The sequence below is a fragment of the Eschrichtius robustus genome, chromosome 12 (assembly GCF_028021215.1).
Source record: "Eschrichtius robustus isolate mEscRob2 chromosome 12, mEscRob2.pri, whole genome shotgun sequence".
Classification (NCBI taxonomy): domain Eukaryota; kingdom Metazoa; phylum Chordata; class Mammalia; order Artiodactyla; family Eschrichtiidae; genus Eschrichtius; species Eschrichtius robustus.
The window spans coordinates 106,352,813-106,373,387 of record NC_090835.1 but is presented as its reverse complement, the minus strand read 5'-3'; the positions used below and the strand labels follow the sequence as shown (position 1 = coordinate 106,373,387).

General features: G+C 56.7%; 1 protein-coding gene across 2 annotated transcripts in view; it reads right to left on the bottom strand.

Annotated features, from left to right (window-relative positions):
• Positions 1-19,106, bottom strand: part of SLC22A23 (solute carrier family 22 member 23) — a 151,078-nt gene extending 131,972 nt beyond the window's left edge. For both annotated transcript variants that reach the window (XM_068558120.1, XM_068558122.1), the window contains exon 1: positions 18,474-19,106. In XM_068558120.1, coding sequence (XP_068414221.1) covers positions 18,474-19,106 — 633 coding nt within the window. The remainder of the gene's footprint in view (positions 1-18,473) is intronic.
• Between the last annotated feature and the right edge of the window lie 1,469 nt (positions 19,107-20,575).

Sequence of the window (20,575 nt, the reverse complement as noted above, 5' to 3'; positions counted from 1 at the left end):
CAAGTGCCGTTCAGAACGCCACCTACCCAAGCCCAGGAAAGCCGCCTCTCGCTTTCCCCTTCGGCTCAGTAACTTCCACAGCCATCGGGATAAACGCATTCTCTCTGCTGAACACGGCGGGGCCTCCAGTCCCTAAACTGCTGCCTCAACACAAGTGCATCAGTGGCGCCTTCACCTGCTTCAACACGAGTGCAGATCACCTTGGACGACGGCGCAGGCACGGACGCAAACACTCTGCCCGACGAAATGCCCAGCGACACGCGAACACGGACACACGTGAAAACCCTGGGGAAAACGCCAGGTTTTTTGAGGTTCAAAAATGGTGGGAACCGTCTGCCTGCACTTCGTTGCTTCCTTTAAGGTCTGTAGGCGGAGGGGGTAGATTGGGAGGGATGATTCCCCTCCCACGTCCCAGCCCTGCTGGGAAACAGTGCCCTAGCCCCCTCCTTCCCCTGAAGCAGGATCCTGCCGGGCAGGTCCATCGGAAGAGAACTCCCCTTGCCCTTCCCTACGAGTGTCCCTACACACGGGGCCGCCGCTCTGTGTTCAGCCGTGGCCGGGAGATGGCGGACACACCGGCTGTTTTGTTTGGCCTCTTGCTCCCAAGCTTCTTTAACCCCGGAGCCGTCGGCCCTCACCAGGCTTACCCAGGTCTTCCTGAGCCAGGAGGGGTGCGGGGCTCCCAGCTCGTTTCCCACATGCGGCAGGAGGCCCTGCTGCTCCAAGCCCCCCGGGGACGGGGTGAAAAACCACGGGACTCCTGGTACCCGCCCTGGGGTCCTGGCCGCGGCCGGTCCAGGTGTGGCTCCTCCCGCCCACGTGCGTCCCCGCCCCCGGCCCCACTCCTCCGGCCTCCTCATCACTCTCCGGCCCTGGAAACTGCACCTGGATTCCTGCGTCTCGGAGGCCACAGCTCCTCCCCCACAGGCACCCCGTCGCCCCTGCTTCCGACCCCCAGGAAGAAAAGGGAAAGAGGGAAACCTACCCAGATTACAAGTAAGTCAAGACCTCCCACTAGCTGCTCCGATTCTGTCCACTTGGACGTCTTAGAACTGAAAGGTAACGAGGAGTAGGAAGGGCTTACGAAGTACTGAATTTCACTGTCATGGCAATCTACGCGTAACGGCCCCAAACAGGAAACGCCCCGAAGTCCACCGACAGGTGAGGGGAGAACCCGAACGCGGGGCACACGAGCGATGGAGGGCGGACCAGCCGCACGAGGAGGAGCGACTACTGACGCAGGCGGGAACGTGGACAAACCTCACAGGTGACGCCGGGTGCGAGCGGCAGACGCCCAGGCCCCGTCCTGCACGGGTCCGTGTCTGCCACGTTCCGCACCAGGCGGCACCCGGCTGTGCTGGGGGAAAGTAGCACGCAGGCCGCTTGGGGGGAGGCGATGTGAGGCGCGCAGGGTCAAGTTCTCCGTGGCGGGGGAACGCGCTGCTGCTTAATTTAGGTGGTGGTAAAGGGGCAGATAAATGGGTCCCAACCCACTGAACTATACACTTAAAATCTGCCCATTTTACTGTGTGTTAATTGCATCTCCATTTTAAAAAATCTGGGAAACTGTTTTAAACGGGTCCCCAAAGATGAGGAAGCAGCACCCAGAGCTGACGGGGCTTCCGTCTCCTCCCCCCTCCGGCAGCTCTCTGGCGACAGGCGGCGAAGGGGAAGGAGATGCAGGGGGTGTGACAGAGCCCAGAGGGCTGGATGACCCTCCAGGAGCGAAGGCGTTTGTTTGTACTTTCCCTTCTGCTCAGGGAGAGGATCTCTAGGCCAAGAGCTCAGGGCAGAGTGAGCAACTCGCACAGGTGCTGTTTATTCCAGGGCCCCTCCGCCTTCTCCCTCACCGTGAACAGCGCCCACAGGCACTCCCGCCACCATCTGCGGCCACCTGTTACCTGCCCCCTCTGTCACCACCTGGATTCCAGCCACTGCAGCCACCTGCTTGCAGATCCATCACTCGACAACAGACCCAATGGGCCGGAAAGCACTCTTCTTGCAAAACTAACGTGAAGGACAGAATCACCCGTGTTGCAGGGATAAGAAGTTCTGTCTTCCTGCAAGGACTCCATCGTGGGCTGAGCTGCGTCCCCCCAGTAAGAGCTGGCGAAGTGACCCCTCACCCCGGCGGCTCAGGACGTGAGTGTGGGAGGAAGGGTCCTCACAGAGAAGATGAAGCTAAATGACGTCATCAGCGTGGGTCCTCATCCAGCATGGCTGGTGCCCTTGGAAAACGGGGAAACGTGGACGCAGAGACACAGGCAGAGAAACGATGACGTGAAGACACACGGGGAGACCAGGTGGAGATGGAGGACTGGACTGGTGCATCCCCGCCCAGGATGCCAGGGACCGAGGCCGCTCCGGAGGCCTGGACGGACCCTCCCTCAGAGCCCCCGGGGGGAGCCAAGCCTGCTGACGCCCCGGACTTTCCGTCGGACTTTCTGAGGCTCCGGGCCGGCCCCCTCCTGTCACCTGATGCGCGAGTGAGTCTGGTCTGCCCCTTGCCCACCCCGTGTGGCCGGGCACCATCACCCACAGCACAGACGCTGGTGGCCCCGGCCCTCCTCTCCGCCGGCACATGGTCTGTCTTCTGGAAACTGGGGGGGGCCGGGGGGGGCTGGTGTCGTGGAGGGAGCACAGGTGGCGGAGCGGGACTGACGTGTCCGGGATGCCGGCTTCGTGGATTAGGAACGCCGCGTCCCTGGCCAAGCCCCTTGGCCTCTAAGCCTGGGGTCCCTCACCTATCAGACGCTGATAACAGGAGGGAGAAGTGAGTGGCCAGCCCACGGCCGGGACATGTTGCCACGACCTGGCTCAGAAACCTTCCACCCTCTGCTCACCTGCCAGAGACGGTCTGGGGTCCTCTGCACACATGCACACAGCCCCTCTTCTCCCCGATCCCACTCCTCTTGAACCCAGTTTTGTGCAGGTGCCCGCCCCACGTGACTCGGGGAAGGGGCATCCCCGGCGCGCACAGAGCACCCCCAGTGAGTCCAGGGCAGGTATGCGACCTGAGGGGGCGCAGGTAAGAGAGGAGGACCCACGCTCCAGGCTGCAAGGAGACGCTGTCATTCCCTCTTTCCCAGGCCAGGAGCGGGCTGGGGCCTCAGACAGCCACCGTCAGGGGGCGTCACCTTGCCAACACGAGGACCTCGGCACTTGGCCACGGGCTGAATCGTGTCCCCTCAAAAGCCATCTGGTGAAGCCCTGACCTCCAGCACCTCAGGTGTGGCTGAATTTGGACACAAGGCTTTCAAGAGGTGATTAAGTTAAAACGGGTCGTTAGGGTGGGACACGACCCAATACGACCGGTGTCTTTAGAAGAAGAGGAGATCAGGACACAGACACACCGAGAGATGACCCTGTGAGGACACAGGCAGGAGGCGGCATCTACAAGCCGAGGGAGGCCTCAGGAGAAACCACCCTGCCGACACCTTGATGTTGGCCCTCCAGCCTCCAGACTGTGACGGAACAAATCCTGCTGTTTCAGCCCCAGTCTGTGGTGCTCTGTTACGGCAGCCCAAGTAGTATTAGCCTCTCACTGCACAGTGTTAGGATGAACCAACACTGACGAAGGCCAGGAAGAGACGCAGAAAAGACTGTGGACTGGGGCCTGGCCCATCCCTGACCTCCGGAATGTCTTAAGTTTTCCTGCGTATTTCAGAACTCAGTGTGATCTGAGGTTTTCTGCTGTTTGCAGCGGACAGCATCCCTACTGATGCCCAAGGTTTCAAACCTTCACAGCTCTGCGCCTTATCTCCTCCTGGTTTAAACAAGAGCTCCTTCCCACTTCCTGCCACCCAGGACTGACCCCCGACACACACACACTCCACCCCTCCCCACTGCCACCCCTGGCTCAGGCTCCCCCCTGCCCACGCCGCTCTCCTTCTCCTCGGTCTCCCGGGACCACCCGATCCTCAGGGCGTGACCCAGAGGCTCTCAACACGGCACTCTGCAAACAGAGCTGCCCAGCAAACGTGTGAACGACATACCCTCTGGACTTTGCTCCTGTGGTCTCCTCCCCACGTGAACGGGAACCAGATGAGATTAGGCCACCACCTCCGCTCTACGCACAGATTCCATCAGACTGTGGATTGCAGCCTACCCCTCGACAGGAGACGTTGCCTTTTGGAGACCGAAAAACCTTCTCTTGGTATCGTAAACTGAGCCTTTAAATTCTGGTCACCCTCTGCCTGCTCAGGTCATTTCAGTGTCCCCCAAACTGCTGCTGGAGCGAGACCCACAACCAAGGCTCTAATTTTTCTTTTTTCGCCACCCTCCCTTTAATCACTTGTCTGAGACCCTAGTCAAAACTCTAGTCAAAAGAGGACTAGAGCTACAAATGGGGAAAAACAAGATGGCAGGTGAGAAGCTAAGGAGAGAAACCACTGCTTATACTTAAACCACAATTCAATTCAATTCAAACCTGTTATCAGCAGACACACAAAAACCAAAAAAACCCCCAAAATACTCTCATAACCTTGATGATATCCATTTTTGAAAAGCAGCTTCTTCTGGGACTTCCCAGAAAAAAAGATTAAAAATAAATCTTCTTTTACAATGAAATAATACAAAACCCTACCCTGGAACCTAGAAGATTTGACAACTGGTCCACCACGAGACAGCCCCAGAAGCTTCCAAGCTGTGCACAGGCCCCAACAAGATGCGTCACCTTCTCACTTTTCTCTACCTCTCACTGGGTGACCGCTGGTTGAGGCATCTTTATTTCCCATTTGAACGTTACTTCTGAGAGCCAGCTAAGACACTCCGCAGCCCCAGAACACTCGGCGAGGTCTCCCCGCTCGCAGCCTTGGATGGTTCTTTCCTAGGGACACCAAGGACGCCGAGCACAGACCCCTGAGAAGGAGGACAGCGAGTGGGACAGACAGACAGAGGGCGCTGTGAGCATCTAAGGAGGGAAAGATCTCGCTGGTTGGGGAAGACGGGCAGATGGGGCCCAGGGTCGGCTCCGGTGAGTGGACAGGCCCCAGGCCAGCAGCTGCAGTGACCGCCCGCCAACAGGCCGACTTTCGGAGGCACACGTGTCATGGGGGATGTCACACTAGGACCACTGCAGGTTCACCGTCTGCACCGAGGGGGGTCGCCCTGATCAGTTACTCTGATACCGTAAACAGCGCTCACGCTTCGTTCCGGCCCCGAGCGCTCGGCGTCTCTGTCCCACAGGGCAGCTCTCGTTGCCTGCCCCTGAAAACACTATCAAACCACCTTAATGGGAATTATGGAAAAGGCTAGTCCGAATTAGAGCCATTTAGAAAATAAATACCTTTTACTTGCAAATGAATGTTTCCCTTTCAAGTAATGAACCATTATTCTAAGCAGAGGTTCAAAGGGCCTATTTAACAAGTGACGGGGTCATCAGCAACATCCATTTGCAGGTAGACCGCACGGATTGGTGCTTCACAATGTGCCTGCCCCGGAAGCCTGGCTGCGGGCGGGCGGGCTGAGGCTCGGCTGACGGCACTCATGCGCTCCGCAGACCCTTCTTCCACGGGGCAGAGCGCCCAGCTGACTGGTCATTCCTGGCAACTCTGCAGCTCCTGCCCGGCTTACAGGGGAGCCTCGGTCTCAGACGGGCTGAGCCCTGGCCATCTGTTGGGTGGGGTCAGGAAACACAACGAACGTCTACACTAGCTTAGACCAGGACGTCTCAGACCTGGCGCTCCGGACGTTTGGGGCTGGATCACCCTTTGCCGCGGGGGGGTGGCGGTCCCATGTCGTACCACGTACGGCAGCATCCCTGGTCCCTGCTCACCAGACGTCAGCAGCACCCCTTCGTCCGCGTGACAACCACAATGTTTCCAGACACGGCCACGTGTCCGCTGGGGAAGAACCGCACCACGTGGGGATATCCTAGAACTTTTTTAAACAGCTGGTGCCTGGGTCCCACAGGTATTTCCCAGAGTTCCCCAAGCGAGTCTAGGTTTTCCAGACACCACCCCCGCCCCCAGTCCTAGATCCAGAAAGACCAATTCTGTCGATACGCAGCTTTCATTAGAAGGAAAGACTCTGTGACTAAAAGTTCTGAAAAACACTGGCTTAAAGACATAATGTGCTCCAGAGCCCAGGATGAATTCCAGTTTGAAGAGCTGCTGCTTGAGATACATCACACCACCCTTCATGGTCCTCAGCAGCTCCTTGAACCTGGGCTTCAGGCCTGAGTTGACCTGTGATTCTGTCCTCTTTCTATTCTTGCCGTCCTAGAATTAAATCGGCTAACACCCCACACCGGCAGGGCCACAGCCCCCGGCCACCTTCGCCGCGGCGAGCACCTACCAGGGCCAGGTACCCAGGCACAAGGAAAGGCCTGGAGAAGGGGCGGGGTGACCAGGAGGCGGACTCCGGGATGGAGAACACCGTGTGCAAAGGCTGAGGCTGCCTGAGGAAGGGTCGGGGCCAGAGCGCAGGGTCCCGGTGCTGGGCGGTGGGGACAGTGGCCGGAGAGGCAGGTGGCGGGCGCGAAAACCCGCCAACCAGGCCCAACTCCGCCCTAAAGGCCAGGGAGCGCAGCGAAGACTGAGCAGGGGGGTCGAAAGAGCCAATCAGCTACGACTTAGGGCAAAAGTGCTGGGGTTTGAGGCAAGGGGGGTGGAGGAGATCAGAGACCAGAGGACACGGCCAGTCTTGCTGGTGATGGAACATGCAGGCCTGGAGCCTTGCGGAGATATCCAGGAACAGGCAGAGCTCTGGGGCCGCCCTCCTCAGGCTGTGTGCTGGAACTCAGCTGTTAACAGGCTGAACTGTGTGTCCCCTCACCCCCCAAGAGACTCTCCTGTGTTGAAGTTCTGACCCCCAGCACCTCAGATGTGACTATTTGGAGATGGGCCCTTCCAGGAGTAATTCACTCAAAATGAGGTCACTGAGGTGGACCCTGATTTAACAGGGCTGTCCTTGTAAGGAGGGGATGAGGACACAGACACAGAGAGATGACCGTGTGAGGACACAGGGAAGAGGTGGTGTCTACAAGCCCAGGAGAGGGGCCTCGGAGGAACCAGCCCCGCTGCCGCCTTGATCTTGGACGTCCAGCCCCCAGACTGTGGGGATAAATGTGTGTTGCTTTAGCCGCCCCGTCTGTGGGGCTTGTTTCTCGGCCCATAAGGAGCTAAGACACCAGGGAACGACCTTAACGGGTGAGTGATGAAAAGGATTCTCGCAGGAGACCAGGAGGAGAGCCGCTAGGAGACAGATGGGAAGTCCAGGCAGCGCACCTGTCCTGATACAGCTGAGGACTGAATGGTCACCGCTAAGGCCACAGACAGGTCGCCTGACGTCCCTGAAGCCGTCTGCGGATCTGGTATCACCAGCCTGACTCGGCTGTGGCACCGAGACCCCGAGGCCCGGGCGAGGCGGGGACCAGGCAGAGCCGGCACCTGCCAAGGGCAGACACGTCGAGAGGGACAGGCCCTTGGTCAGAAGCCCCGGGAAGGGCCACGGCCATGGTTTTCGAGGGCGGAGGATGGATGGAAGGGCTGGGGGACCCCGAGGACACGGCGTGGATAGCTGGGCGGCACTGCTCCCCTGCCCCCCGCACGGTGAGCACAGGCCTCCCCAGGTGTGTTCACCTCTGTGCCCCATGCCTCAGCTCCCGCCCCACAGCACGCCCAGAGCCCTCCATCTGACACTGGTCTCGGCTGTACCAGGAGCTCCTTCTCTGGGCACAGACGAGCTTCCGTCCACCTGGGTCACTACCCGGGCCGGAGCAAGGCCTGCCACGGAGCAGATGTCCCGAGAGCGGAAGCAGGGCAGGCTCAACACAGGCGGTGCGGGGCTGCCCGATGGGGAGGGGCCGTGTGTCACTGTCCTCAAAGCGGGGCTGCCCGATGGGGAGGGGCCGTGTGTCACTGTCCTCAAAGCAGCACTGTCACAACAAGGAGGGAGCCACGCAAGTGTCCACTGACGGATGACGGACAAACAAATGTGGTATAAACACAATGGAATATTACTGTTCAGTCGTAAAAAGGAAGGAAATCCGGACACGGGCTACAGCGTGGATGAACCACATGAGGCTCAGTGAACTAAGCCGGTCACAAAAGGACAAAAAATGGTTTCACTTATAGGAGAGGTTGAAAGTAGTCAAACTCACAGAGACAGAAACTAGATGGTGGGGGCTGGGGGCCGGGGTGGGGGAGAAGGGGAGTTAGTGTTTAATGGGGACAGAGGTTCAGTTTGGGAAGATGGAAAAGTTCTGGAAAGGATGGAGGTGACGGTTGCACAACACTGAGAATGTACTTAATCCTGCTGAGCTGTGCACTTACAAATGCTTAAAATGGTCAGTTTCATGTCATGTATACTTTACCACAGTTACACAAACATTTTTTTAAGTTGGACAAAAACTTTGTGTTTGCTGCAAATGCTCACGTATATCTATTCGGGAACAGTGGAGTTCCTCAGGATGAAGCAATCAAGGGTGCCCAATTTGTAAAGCATCTTTTAAACACACAGGAAAAGCAGCTTTTAATCTAATCTGGGAGGAAACAGTCTGTAGTGCAAATTATGGGGCTGAGTGCCTAAGCATCCATAATTTAATATGACCCCTGGGAGGCTCGTGGCTGGTTTACAGCACACTGTCTCCTTTGCGCTTATTCTTTATTTTTTTTAATTTTTAGTTTTGGCTGCGTTGGGTCTTCGTTGCCGCGCGCGGGCTTTCTCTAGTCGCGGCGAGCGGGGGCTACTCTTCGTTGCGGTGCGTGGGCTTCTCATTGCGGTGGCTTCTCTTGTTGTGGAGCACGGGCTCTAGGTGCCTGGGCTTCAGTAGTTGCGGCACGTGGGCTCACAACTACTGAAGGAGTAGTGACAGGCAGTGGGTGGCGGTCCCCAGGAGCAGGGCCCAGCTCAGAAGGGCGGCGTGTGGCTTCATGCTCTGCCTGTGGCTCGCAGGCTCTAGAGCGCAGGCTCAGTAGTTGTGGCACACAGGCTCAGTAGTTGTGGCTCGCGGGCTCTAGAGCGCAGGCTCAGTAGTTGCGGCGCACGGGCTTAGCTGCTCCGCGGCACGTGGGATCTTCCCGGACCGGGGCTCGAACCCGTGTCCCCTGCATTGGCAGGCGGATTCCCAACCACTGCGCCACCAGGGAAGCCCTACACTTAGTCTTTAAATTGTGCTAAGAAATGAAGTGTGACTATCACGCTAGCAGGATTAAGTTATACAAAGACTGACCCTCTTCCCCACTTAAAAAAAAAAAGGGCTGATAAACACTTAACCAGCCTTCTTATGACTTGACCTTCCTTCCCACAGGCTCCTGTGACTCAGCTATGGGTTCACTGCTCAGATAAGGAAACTGTCTCATTTCTGGAGCAGGGTTTCGAATGTAAGAAGCCTCCTGGCTCCTTGGTGCCACTGCAGGTCCTAATCTAACTGTACACCCAGAACTAAACCGGTTAGGGCTGTGCCTCTGCAAAACAGGCCCTGCAAAAGTGAGTTATACTTTCACTGCAAGGAACCGAGAAAAAGACACAGCAAAGGAGTGGAGAAGCAGAAGGACGTGGAATCGGGAAGAAGACGCAGAAAGGCGCGGGGAACACTTGCTGAGCTTTGCGGTGGTGACACCGGCTCTGTGAACAGTGACAGGCGGTGGGGGGCGGTCCCCAGGAGCAGGGCCCAGCTCAGAAGGGCCGCATGGGGCTTAACGCTCTGCGGCTGCCGTCTCGATCTCGGGGATCGTTTACGAACAAGGGGCCCTGCATTTTCATCTTGCACTGGGGCCCCACAAGTTTCGTGGCTGGTCCTGACTGGAAGAAAGGTTTGGAGAGACCAGGAGACCCGCCCTGAGTGGGGCAGGGGGTGGGGCAACGCTTTGCTGCGTGTTTCAGCGTCTGCCCAGGGGCTCGCTCCAAGCCCCCTCTGATCTGGAGCTAATAGCTGAGGGCATCTATACCTATTTCCAGAAAAGAAGCCTCAGGAGGGGTGTTCCTGCCAATTCCACACTAAGCTTAAGGAGCCGGGTAAGTTCCACCCTGAGTCTTTGAGAAGAAAAAGAGTACTCTGTCTAAAGCATTTAAGGGTTAAATCATCAATATTCATTTATCCTCCATTAACTGCCCAAAAGATCCATCTCTAGTCTCTTCCACCCCCCAATGAAAAACAGCTACTGCTGCCCCCCACCCCATGGTCTGCAGGGGTCCCCCCCCCGCCCTGGGTAACTGCACCCTGTGCTCTGAAACCCGCCTGCCCTGCCCCAGCTGGACATCGGAATTGCGCCCAGGAATCTGGTGTTGGACAGAGGGGTGGTGCTGGCCTCTGCCTGACCAGGGACCAGGTGAGCAAAACCCAGTCTGGACGGGGGTTACAGAAGCTGATCTCAGGAGAAACTGATGCGGCTTCCAAAAGGGCTCTGAAACAACCCGTCCCACTTTCTGGTCTCAGATCCCAGCCTAGGTTTCCTGAGCCATCCCTGCATCTTTCCTGTCAATTTCTTTTCTATTTTTGTTAATTAATGTAATTTGGAATTTGTTTTCATTACTTGCAACCAAACAAGTCCTGAGAAGAGAGGGTTTGACAGCATGTCATACAGTGCAAGTGATGACCTGAGAGCCCGCTGGCGGTGTTCTATGTCACAACCACTTGTTGTAGGGGAAATCCACTTAAATCAGCCCATAACCCTGCCCCCTTTCCCAGAAATGCAGGCTTGTGAATCTCTAGGCCACTTGTCTCAGGGGTGGTCAGCCCGTATGTAATGACCAGCGCTGGGTAAACGTTGAGAGAAGCAGAGACCACAGAGCCAAGTCTGTGGACCACGGAGGTCAGGGTCAATGCCTCCTACAGACCCAGCAGGGACAACACTCCAGGTGGGCAGAGGCCTCTCTACAGAGCCTGGCCCTTCCCCCGTTTGTACCTGCCCTGAAGGCAGCTCCCTGATGCCTGCAGTCAAGGCTCGGGTTACCCTCTGCCCCCCTTTACAATTCCACTTTCTCTCCGATCCGCTTCCCCCCCAGCACAGCTAACCCAGATTTCTAACTCGGTAGACGGTCCTCCATCGAAGGGCACGGACTCAGATGTCTGGCCCACGACCTCGGTGGAGGTGGAGGAGCAACTGACAGAGTACCCCACCTCATCCTGGGCCCCGCCGGCCAGGAAGCCCCTTTCCTCTTCAGATCCCTGAGCCCTGCGGCCAGAGACCTGCTCTGTTTTCACAGGAGAACTCTGAAAACCAGCCAACCCCTTCAAGGGTCTTTCAGACAAACCCCCTGGAGGTCAACCTTGGCGGGACCCCTCAGGCCACCTGCATTGCAGCGTCCCATCTGAAGGGCACACCTGGCTTCCCAGGTCATCAGTTTCTGGGCGAAGGCGAGAGACACCTCGGAACGGCCATGGAATTAACCACCCTTCCAGGTGTGGCCTATCAGGTCCTCCCCATCTAAGCATTTCTGACCTGACTCGTTCAGCCAGTCCTTACCCCATAGAAGAGGAAGAAAGGAATCTGAGATTTCCAGGTGTCTCCTGGAGGGGGGTGCGCGCTCCCATTCCGCCCCACAGCCGCCCTGGAGGGGAGGGGAGGGGAGCCCTGAGCCCACTTTACCCGCGAGGTGCCTGCAGATGAACGGGTCATAACCCACACCTGCCAAGCTAAAGAGCTCCGCTCTTCTCATGACATCAATGCAGGTGAGCTCAGACACTTCTGGTGAGGACTCGGTGGGTAAAGGGCACACCTCCACTGGGGAGAGGGACAGACACACAGCCAGTGCTGGGGGCACTGCGTGCGGACCTGAAGGATGAACAGGGACCAGCAAGTAGAAGGAAGGAGAAAAGGGTTCCAGGAAGTGGGCTCAGAAGGCAGAAGGAGCAAAGATTAGGGAATCTGCCCGAGAGGTCTGCACAGCCCACCACGGAAGCCGCAGGTAACAGCACACGGCCACGCCCATCCTCAGGCAGGAGCAGGACCATCTCTGATTGGCCAGTAAAGATGAAGAGAAAGGGCAGGTCCCCCCATCCCCCCTCCCCCGGGCGGGGCCCCTGGGGCGGAGGCAAGAACACCCTGCAGGGTGAGCAGGTGAGCAATTCTAACCCTATAGCTACGGCTCTGGACACGTCAGTGACCCCCAGCCTCGTTCTCCTCCCTGAACTGAACTTTGGACTCGAAGATAACACCACAGCTCGCTGTGCCCAGGGCACACTTTTACCTACACTGGGTGCTGGGCACAGGTGAAGCTGGTTGAATGAAGTCAGTTCTAGCCGATGGCTTCCCATTTCAGGGTCCTCTGGCCCCATGGAAATTTAATTAGCACCCTCCCCTTTTGAGCCAGAGGGCAAGAGAAGATGCTAGAACCCTCCAGGGCCGGTGCTTCTCCAATCAGCAGCCCGGGAACAGGGTCAGACCCACTTGCCCAAGGCCTGGTCCGAATCTGCCGGCCAGTGGGCTTCTCCACGGCTCCTCCTCAGGCCGCCCCCCTCCCCTCGGGCCAGCGGCCTCCTTCCGGCAGAAGCAGGCCCGGCTTCCCCCCTGCCCGTCCGTGGGGCCCCAAGCAGGGTCAGCGCCAGCCCCGTCCTCACCCCACAGGCTCTCCCTGGGCACCCCCGTTCCCTACCCATCCCTCGGCTGGCTGAGTTCATCGTCTCATGGCTATGAGTCACCCCATCCCCGTGCTCCCAGCCACCCTGCACGCTTCAACCCCAGGCTCCCGCAGGCCACAAGGCCCTGCAGATGCCACTCCCTCTCGGAGGGAAAGACACCCCACCCCCCACCCCCTCCTCTGCCTCTCTCCTCCTCAGGCCTCAGTCTAATCACTGAGGCCAGTCCGTCTGGGCCAGGCTCTCTGTTCTCTCTCATTTCCCATTCTTTCCACTCACTTAACTCAGTTTGTAATTAAAAAGTGATGATGATTAGTTAAGGTGTGCCTCGCTTGTTAGTCCATCAGCTCGGTGGGTGCTGCGCTGTCTCCGCCTAGCGCTGCATTCCCAACAGGAAGCACAAAGCCTGGCCCAGAATCCGCACTCACGTCTGAGAAAGGGAGGAGGGAGGGGAGGAGAGGTTAGGAAAAAACAGAGGAGTGGCCCAGGGTCACACTCAGTGGCGTGATGATTGCCTAACAACTGTTTCTCGGAAGAAAAACAGACCCAGGTGTGCGGTGTTTGCAGATTTCCATGGTGTAAATGCTCTCACCGTGGCCGGCTCCCAGCTGCCAGCCCTGCATCCTGAATGTGTGGCCGAGCCGGCTCCCGCACCAGGACTGACATTTGGTGCCCAACGTGTTTTTAAGTGACATCAACTTTTGACTCGATCCTGCCTGGGACTGAAGGCCAGAATGAACTGAGACTTGCAAAACAATGCTAAAGACAAGAGGTTTTGCAGCTGGTCCAGAGCAAGAAGATGAAGGAAAGGTGAGACCTGGGGACGAACACTGTCCCCCAAAAGATGGAAGAGCTGCTTAGCAACTGTGCAACTTCCGGTGTCTCCATCAGTGAGGACCACACCAGATTCTATGCTTAGGAGCTCGTCATGAGCAAGTCAAAGCCTGTGAGAAATGCTGTTATGCCCACTGACCTAACATTTATTTCCCTTCCTAGCAATTCATCCTAATACCTCAATAGAAGCAAATCTGACACCTACAACACCAAATCAAAAAGGTACTGAGATCCTAAAAATATTCAAAGAAAATGTGTTTTTTCCCTAATATTCCAGGATTATAGAAGCCCTAAATCTACCACAAAACCCAGAAACCATAAAAGATTCACCTGACCCTATCCAAACCAAAAGTCTCTGCGTGACAAAAATACCATAAACAAAATCAAAAGACAAACAACAAACCAGGGAAAAACATTTACAAAACATCCAAAATGCTTAATTTACTTTATGCATAAAGTACTCCTATAAATCAGTAAGAAAATAATGCCCCCCCCCAAATATACACACAAGAAGGCAAAGGATGCGAAGAGACAGTTCAAAGAAAAGGAAACACAAGTGGCTCAAAAAATTTCAGAGATATTTAACCTCCCTCCTAACAAGATAATGCAAATGACAACAACGACCAAATACAATTTCTCACATGTCAAACCAGGAGACATTTAAAAGTATGACAACCCCCTGGGTCAGGGAGGGTGTGGGAGTGGGGCCTCACACCTTATGGATGGACGTGTGAAAGGGCAGTAAGATCTCTATGGAGAGCACTTTGACATCTGTCAGAATTAAAATGCAGCCCAGTTTGACCCTCCACTTCTAAAAGTTTCATGTGTGCGGGAGTTTCATCGTATATCGTGTAATAACAAAGACTGGAAACAACCGAAATGCCCGCTTGGAGGGTGACTTGTTAAATTATTACACAGAAAAGAGTGAGGGGCTCCCTGTACTGATACGCACACATCCCCAACACAGGTGAACAAAAGGCCTGAAACAGTGTATACGAACAGCTTGTGAGAGAAAAATATATAAATGAAAATATACTTGGAATATTTCTGGAAGGATACATAAGGAACTGGTAACCATGGCTGCTTCCAAAGAGGGAAACTGGAGGCAGAGATGGCGAGAAATGTTACTTTTACTGTTTGCTTTTGGTCCCATGTGATGCATTGTCTATTTCAGTCAGTTTCTAAACACAGTCACTGCACAAAGATGTTCACTGTTGTGTTGTATATAGTAGACACACGAAATAAAACCACACTAGTATGACCTACCGGTGAGTTCTTTCTAAAGACATTCCTATTGCGATGACATTGTAATTATTTTTCACCCTAATTAAATCGTACTGAGTCACTTTAAATAACTTCTAATCTTGAGCCCCAGAAAAAGAATTCAAATTACTTCCTGGGGTACTTAAACAACTCTCAGGTTACTTACAGGATAAAGGCCAGCAATCTGTGAGAATTCTTGGCGAACAGAAAAAATATTAGAAGACTGGAGATAAACATCTTAAATTTCACGTACAGAAAGAGAGTGTTGCTAACATTGATGGTAGGCAAAATTCTAGGGGTTATTCAAGGAAGTGGAGAGCATTAGAAACCAACAAGGGTTCACTCTGAACAATGCAGGATAAACCATGCATATTACTGGGAGGAGTATTTTAAAGTCAGCAGAGTTATGTTAAGCACTGACGATCTTTCTACGCGGCTGGGGATAAAATGCAGAGCAATGAACGGCATTTGGAAGTTGAGGACCAACTTTCTGGTCCACTCAAGGCTGGTGAGCGGACTTAAAATCAGGACAACACTCAGTGTTAAGACTGCCTTGGATGGCTCAACATTCTTAATCAAAGGAAATAACAGGTGAAAATGTTTTGAAAACTTTATAGGGCAGCACAAAAGAAAGGTGGTGTCATCATCATTATTACTATTTCGAAGGCATTGCAAATTCTGATTAACAAATACCAGGGACCAAGGCAAAAAATAGAAATAAAAAAGATCCTAACAGGAGAGATCTAACAACCCAAAACTAGCAAGATGAAACCTACATGGTACCCCACGTCACACAAGCACAGGCTGAGAAAGCCCTGACATAACGGGATCCCATCGAGGCCCCGAGGTAGACAGATGACACGTCTACTGAAAGCCTTAATGATCGACTGTAAGCTTCATTAGTGAAGTGTCCAATGTCTTCTCTTCTGATCAGAACACACAGGCCATGCCTATTGTGTTCTGGGTGCCATGCTTAAGAGATACATACGCCACGTGGAACCATCAGAATGGCGAATTCTGTCCCGTATGGAAGGACTGAAGGAGCTGGCGATTTCTTAGCCAGGGAAGAAACCAGTACTTGGGTATCCTCAGATATCTGAGCATGTATTATATGAAGGAAAAAGAATCATTCGGAGGAGAGAGCTGCACAAACAGGCATGAGATGACCCGAGTTATGTCCACCAAAAAGCACGACTCTCTGCAAGGAAGACTAACCAGCTAATGGGGTTCTGTGCAAGGCACAGCCACGCCAGGGATGCCACCCAGGAGGGGAGAGACTCTGTCAGTTCCAAGACCCCTTTTAACTATAACGACCTGGGACTCTATCTGCCTTGGCAGTTTCATGTGTGTAAGTGCTATTATAGCCTGTATACTAGACTATACAATATATGATATAGATATTAATGATATATATCTAGAACATATATTTAATATAATGTAATATGTGCCTGGTGATTCTTCTGTATCCAGGGAGAGAACAGGCCCTCTATCGCAGGGAGGCACACACCTGCTGGAGGAAGTCTGATGATAAAGATATTGCACGGGGCTTCTTTGTGAGTGGGAAGATCGCGGCGCTCAGTGGGGGAAGAGGGTACAAAAGGCAACTTCTCAGACCCTGAACTTTCATCCACGGACAGAAGGAGAAGCCTGCCACTTCTGCTTCCACTTGCAAGCCAAGCTGACAGGCACCTGACCTCTGGAATCAGCACCCATCACAATATGCATTCCACGTCTGTACATCTGATACAGAATCCAGCGGGCACCGCCATCAGAGGAGAAAGCTGGCCTCAGTATCTGCCAAAATGTGCTTAAAAAGCTTTTGAAAGCATTGGTTATGGAACAGAACAGTCCTTTATTTAGATTTTATTTGTGCGTGAGAATCAATATGTCCTTTTTAGTCTTTATCTTACAGGAAAATGCGTCTCTACCTATTGCCCCCAAGTGTTCACCTCCCGGACTGCCTTGTCAGCTGTACATAACTGACGCACCCCAAACCATGCTGCACACCCTTGTGCCATTTTTGACCCCCTCGAGTGCTTACTTGGAACACCTGTCCAGCTCTCCAAGGCGCCTCCATAGCCTGCTTTCAAGAACTGTTCTAGCTTTCTCCTCCCACCATCCACAGCAGGGTCCCCACCACTGGGACAATGATGCTCTGACCCACTCCTAACTTCCAAGTTGGCCTCCCCTGTGACCCCAGAACAGAGTACCCTCTACACACATCTGCTTCGATCTACATCATTCCTCCTGTACTTTAGAAAGAGGCTCAAAGTATTTGACACGTTGCAAATCCTTACTTTCACAGACATACAAACAGTATTAAGATAGTCACTGTTCTTAAGTTTTCCGTGTGGTAAACAACAACCAGACATTGACCTCCATCGATGGGAAACAGTCACAGAAACGCCTTGGCAAAGGACAGGCTGACTGACGGGATCAAGGTGAACCAAGCTAGAAGCATCTCCCCATTAACAGCTAATCCAGAGAGTTCCCGGAGGCCAGCTCATTTCTCGCCAGGCTGGTACAAGCTGAAGACAAGGGTCATGATGATGTAAGAGTTTCATCTTACATATCCATGAGGCACAGCTGTTTACTAACACACGTTTGGGGCGGGGGGGAGATACATGCACATAGATTATTATAAACTGTCAAATTTCAGTCTGGCATTTAAACAAAGCATTTCAAACTCTGCCCAGAACTGCCCAGAAGTGGGAGAAAGGTCTACATTTACTTTGAAAGGCAAATTAGTTATTTAAAACACAGAAGGGGCACAATAACACAAGTTGTTTGACACACTGGCATACAATCTCTCTTGTATGTTAAGAAATCCAGAAAACTGTAGATGCCTTAGGCATTGATTTTCTAGCACTGCCCCTTCTCCACCTTTATGATGGCCACATTATCTCTCACAAACACTCCTACTCCATTTCCCAGGATGCAGCACCTCTGCTAGAGGGCCCCCCTGGGCTGGAGCAAGTCAGATGTCCAGGTAAACCTGGCCAGGATCTGACCTCAACGCCTGGACAAAAGGGCTGCTGTGTGACAGCAGGGGTGGTCCCGAAACACCACAAATTCTTAGCATCCTTCCTATACTCCAATGGTGTTTGCTACAGTCCCGAGAAGACACCTGAGGGAACACTGGGGTGGCGAAGTCCAACGTGAAATACGCCGACCTCTGGGGAGGACTGAGCTTGGGGAAACCGAAAGGGAATCTTCAAAAGCTGTTTGCTTCTCTGGCTACAACTTGAGCTCTTTAGTCAGCTTTAGTCTGTTTCCAAAGCCAGCACTGGATGGCTGAGGTGTGCCCGGAAGAACACCTGGGAATAGGGACTATTCTGGCAGAGGCTATTTCTTTGTGGCAGACTTGGGGACAGCTGGCCCGGCAAAGGGCAGAGCCCGGGGCCAGGCTCCAGCGGGCAGACCTTGAGAGGGGCATCCTCCAGGGCCAGCTGGTGACACATAAGGCCTTGCCCTCTGCGGGCCACTCCTGCCTGAACGAAGTGACAGCTCGAGGGTGGGGGAGGGAAGCTCCAGCCTTTGCAGAGAGAGAGGCGCCCCTTTCGTGTGTGCTTTGGGACAGGAGTTTGGGTGCCAACTCGGAAGGCTAAGGTGCCCCTTGGCGTAGGTAGGCAGGGCCACCGCAGAGGGCTGCCGGAGCCCGGCTTCACACCCGGGCAAACACATCTGTTTGGGGGATGGAAGGAGAGCAAGCCCACGTGAGGTGCGAGGACACGCGGGCTCGCACCACTGCGGGGACCCGGGTCTGCACGAGGGCGCGGGGAAGGGCGCGAGGACCGCGGAGGGCACAGCGCTCGGGAGGGGGACGCGGGGCCGGGGCGGTCGCGGCTCTTACCTTGCTGACCACGTTTTGGACCAGGCCTGTGCGGATGCCGTAGTTCCACGCGTGGCAATCACAGTTGGAGGCGTTGTCCCCCTTGTCCGGAGGGGACGGCAGGGGCGGCGCGTCGCCCCCTTCCGCGCCGCTGCCGTTGCCGAGGGGGCCCGCCGTCCCCCAGGCGGCGGTGGAGAAGGGGGTGGTCGGGGGGCTGGTCCAGTTGGCCAGGTCGCCGCCGCCCCACCGGCCCGTGGCCGTGACCCCCGCCGGCTCGGCGCCCTTGCTGTCCCCGCGGCACCAGAAGTTGGGCTGGTCCAAGAGGAAGGAGTCCGAGAACTGGCTGAAGCCGATGAAGAGCGCCGGGATCCAGGTGAGCAGCACAAGGGTCTTCTGGTAGCCGCCGCCCAGGCCCCCGAGGAAGGGCAGCACCGACCCGTCATAGTCTAGCAACAGGAGGCTCGGGTGCGGGCCGCCGGAGGTGTGCGGGGCGGGCAGCGGCTGGATGTCGCCGCCGCCGCCCGGGCCCGCGCGCCCCCCGAGGGGCGCCGAGGCCGCCGCGTCCCCGGGCGGCAGGGCGCCGTTCTCCTCGGCCGCGGGCGGCAGCCGCCCAGGGACGCCGCCCGCCGCCTCGCGCCGCCGGTCTATCGCCATGGCCCGGGTCCGCGACGCCCGCAGAGGCGCATAGAGCGCGGCGGAGGCTCCCGCGGGGCCCCGGGCAGAGCGCGCGGGCCCGGCGCCGCCGCCGCCGCCGCCGCCGAGGAGGGCCCGCCGCTCGCAGGGACGCTCGGCCGCCGCGCGCGTCACTGCGCCCCCATGGCCGGCCACCCGCGCCCCGGCTGCGGCCCCGGCGGGCGCCGGGTGGAGGGCGGGCAGAGGCCGCGGCCCTCAGCCGCCGCCGCTCATCGGCTCAGAGGCCCGGGCGCCGGCGGCCGAGCCCGCCGCTCTCCGCGGCTCCGCGCCCGGCGCGCGAGGAGGAGGAGGAGGAGGAGCGGCGCCGCGCCTGTGCCTGTGCCTGTGCCTGTGCCGGCGGGAGCCCTGCGGAGCGTGGCGCGGGCGGCTCCGCGCTCCCCGCGCGCCCGGGATGTATTTATCCGACCCCGGCGCCTCCCGGAAGCCGCGAGCTCGATGCCAGCCCGCCGCGCCGGCCGCGCTCCCCGGCTCGGCTCCCCGGCCTCCCTCCGCCTCCCGCGCCCCGGCCCGCCCCCTCTCCCCCCGCGCGGTGGAGGTAACGCGGCACCTGCTGCGCCGGCTCCTGCGCGCGAGCGCCCCCTCCGGCCCGCCGCGCCGCCGCCGCCGCCGCCGCCGCCGCCGCCGCCGCAGCAGCCGGGGAGGGGCGGGGACACGGGATGCCCGGCCGCAGGGCGCGAGGATCCCCGCCAGGCCCTGCTCCGCCCCCGGCAGGGAGAGGAGGAGGCGCCACGACCGCGGGCTCGTGAGGCTGGGGGCCCTGAGTGGGCGGCGCGCGCTGAGCGGGTGACCGGGTGGTCCTCAGGCTCGGCTCCCGCGGCGCCGGCTCTCGGTGACTTCTGTTCTCTTCCCAAGTGCCCGCCACCAGCTGCCCGCACCCCACGCCAGGTCCCGAGGCCAAGGGTCGCCAGCGTTCGGGAGCAACCCTCTTGCGCTGTTTCGAGGCGCCGACACGGTGGATTTTCGAGTCGAGGGGGCGCATTTGCCAATTTCAGGTCGTGGGTGACCCGCAGCGTCGGGTCACCCGCGACCGACCGCAGCACCCACTTCCAAATCGCCATTTCTCGCCCCACTCCCAGAGGAATGCTATGTAAGCACGAGGCCGGAAGGATATATTGCCAACACCGAGTTATATGTACATGACCGTGAACGGTGCTGGTGTTCCCCACCCCCTCCCCAAGATGCATTCCGGTCTCCGGCGGAGCGCACAGGCGCACACGCGGCGGCCGGACTCCCCTCCTCGCCCGCACTCCCGCGCAGACCGCGCTGGGCAGCGCCGTGTAAACAACACCGCCCTGCGGCAACCGGCCGCGTTCGCAGGTTTCCTCCTGCGCCCGGGCCGGCGGGCCCCTTCACCAGGCGTGCCCAGTGACAGGACCCTTGACGTTCTGAGAAGTTTATTAATGGGTGTCTCAGATAGAGCAATCCATTTC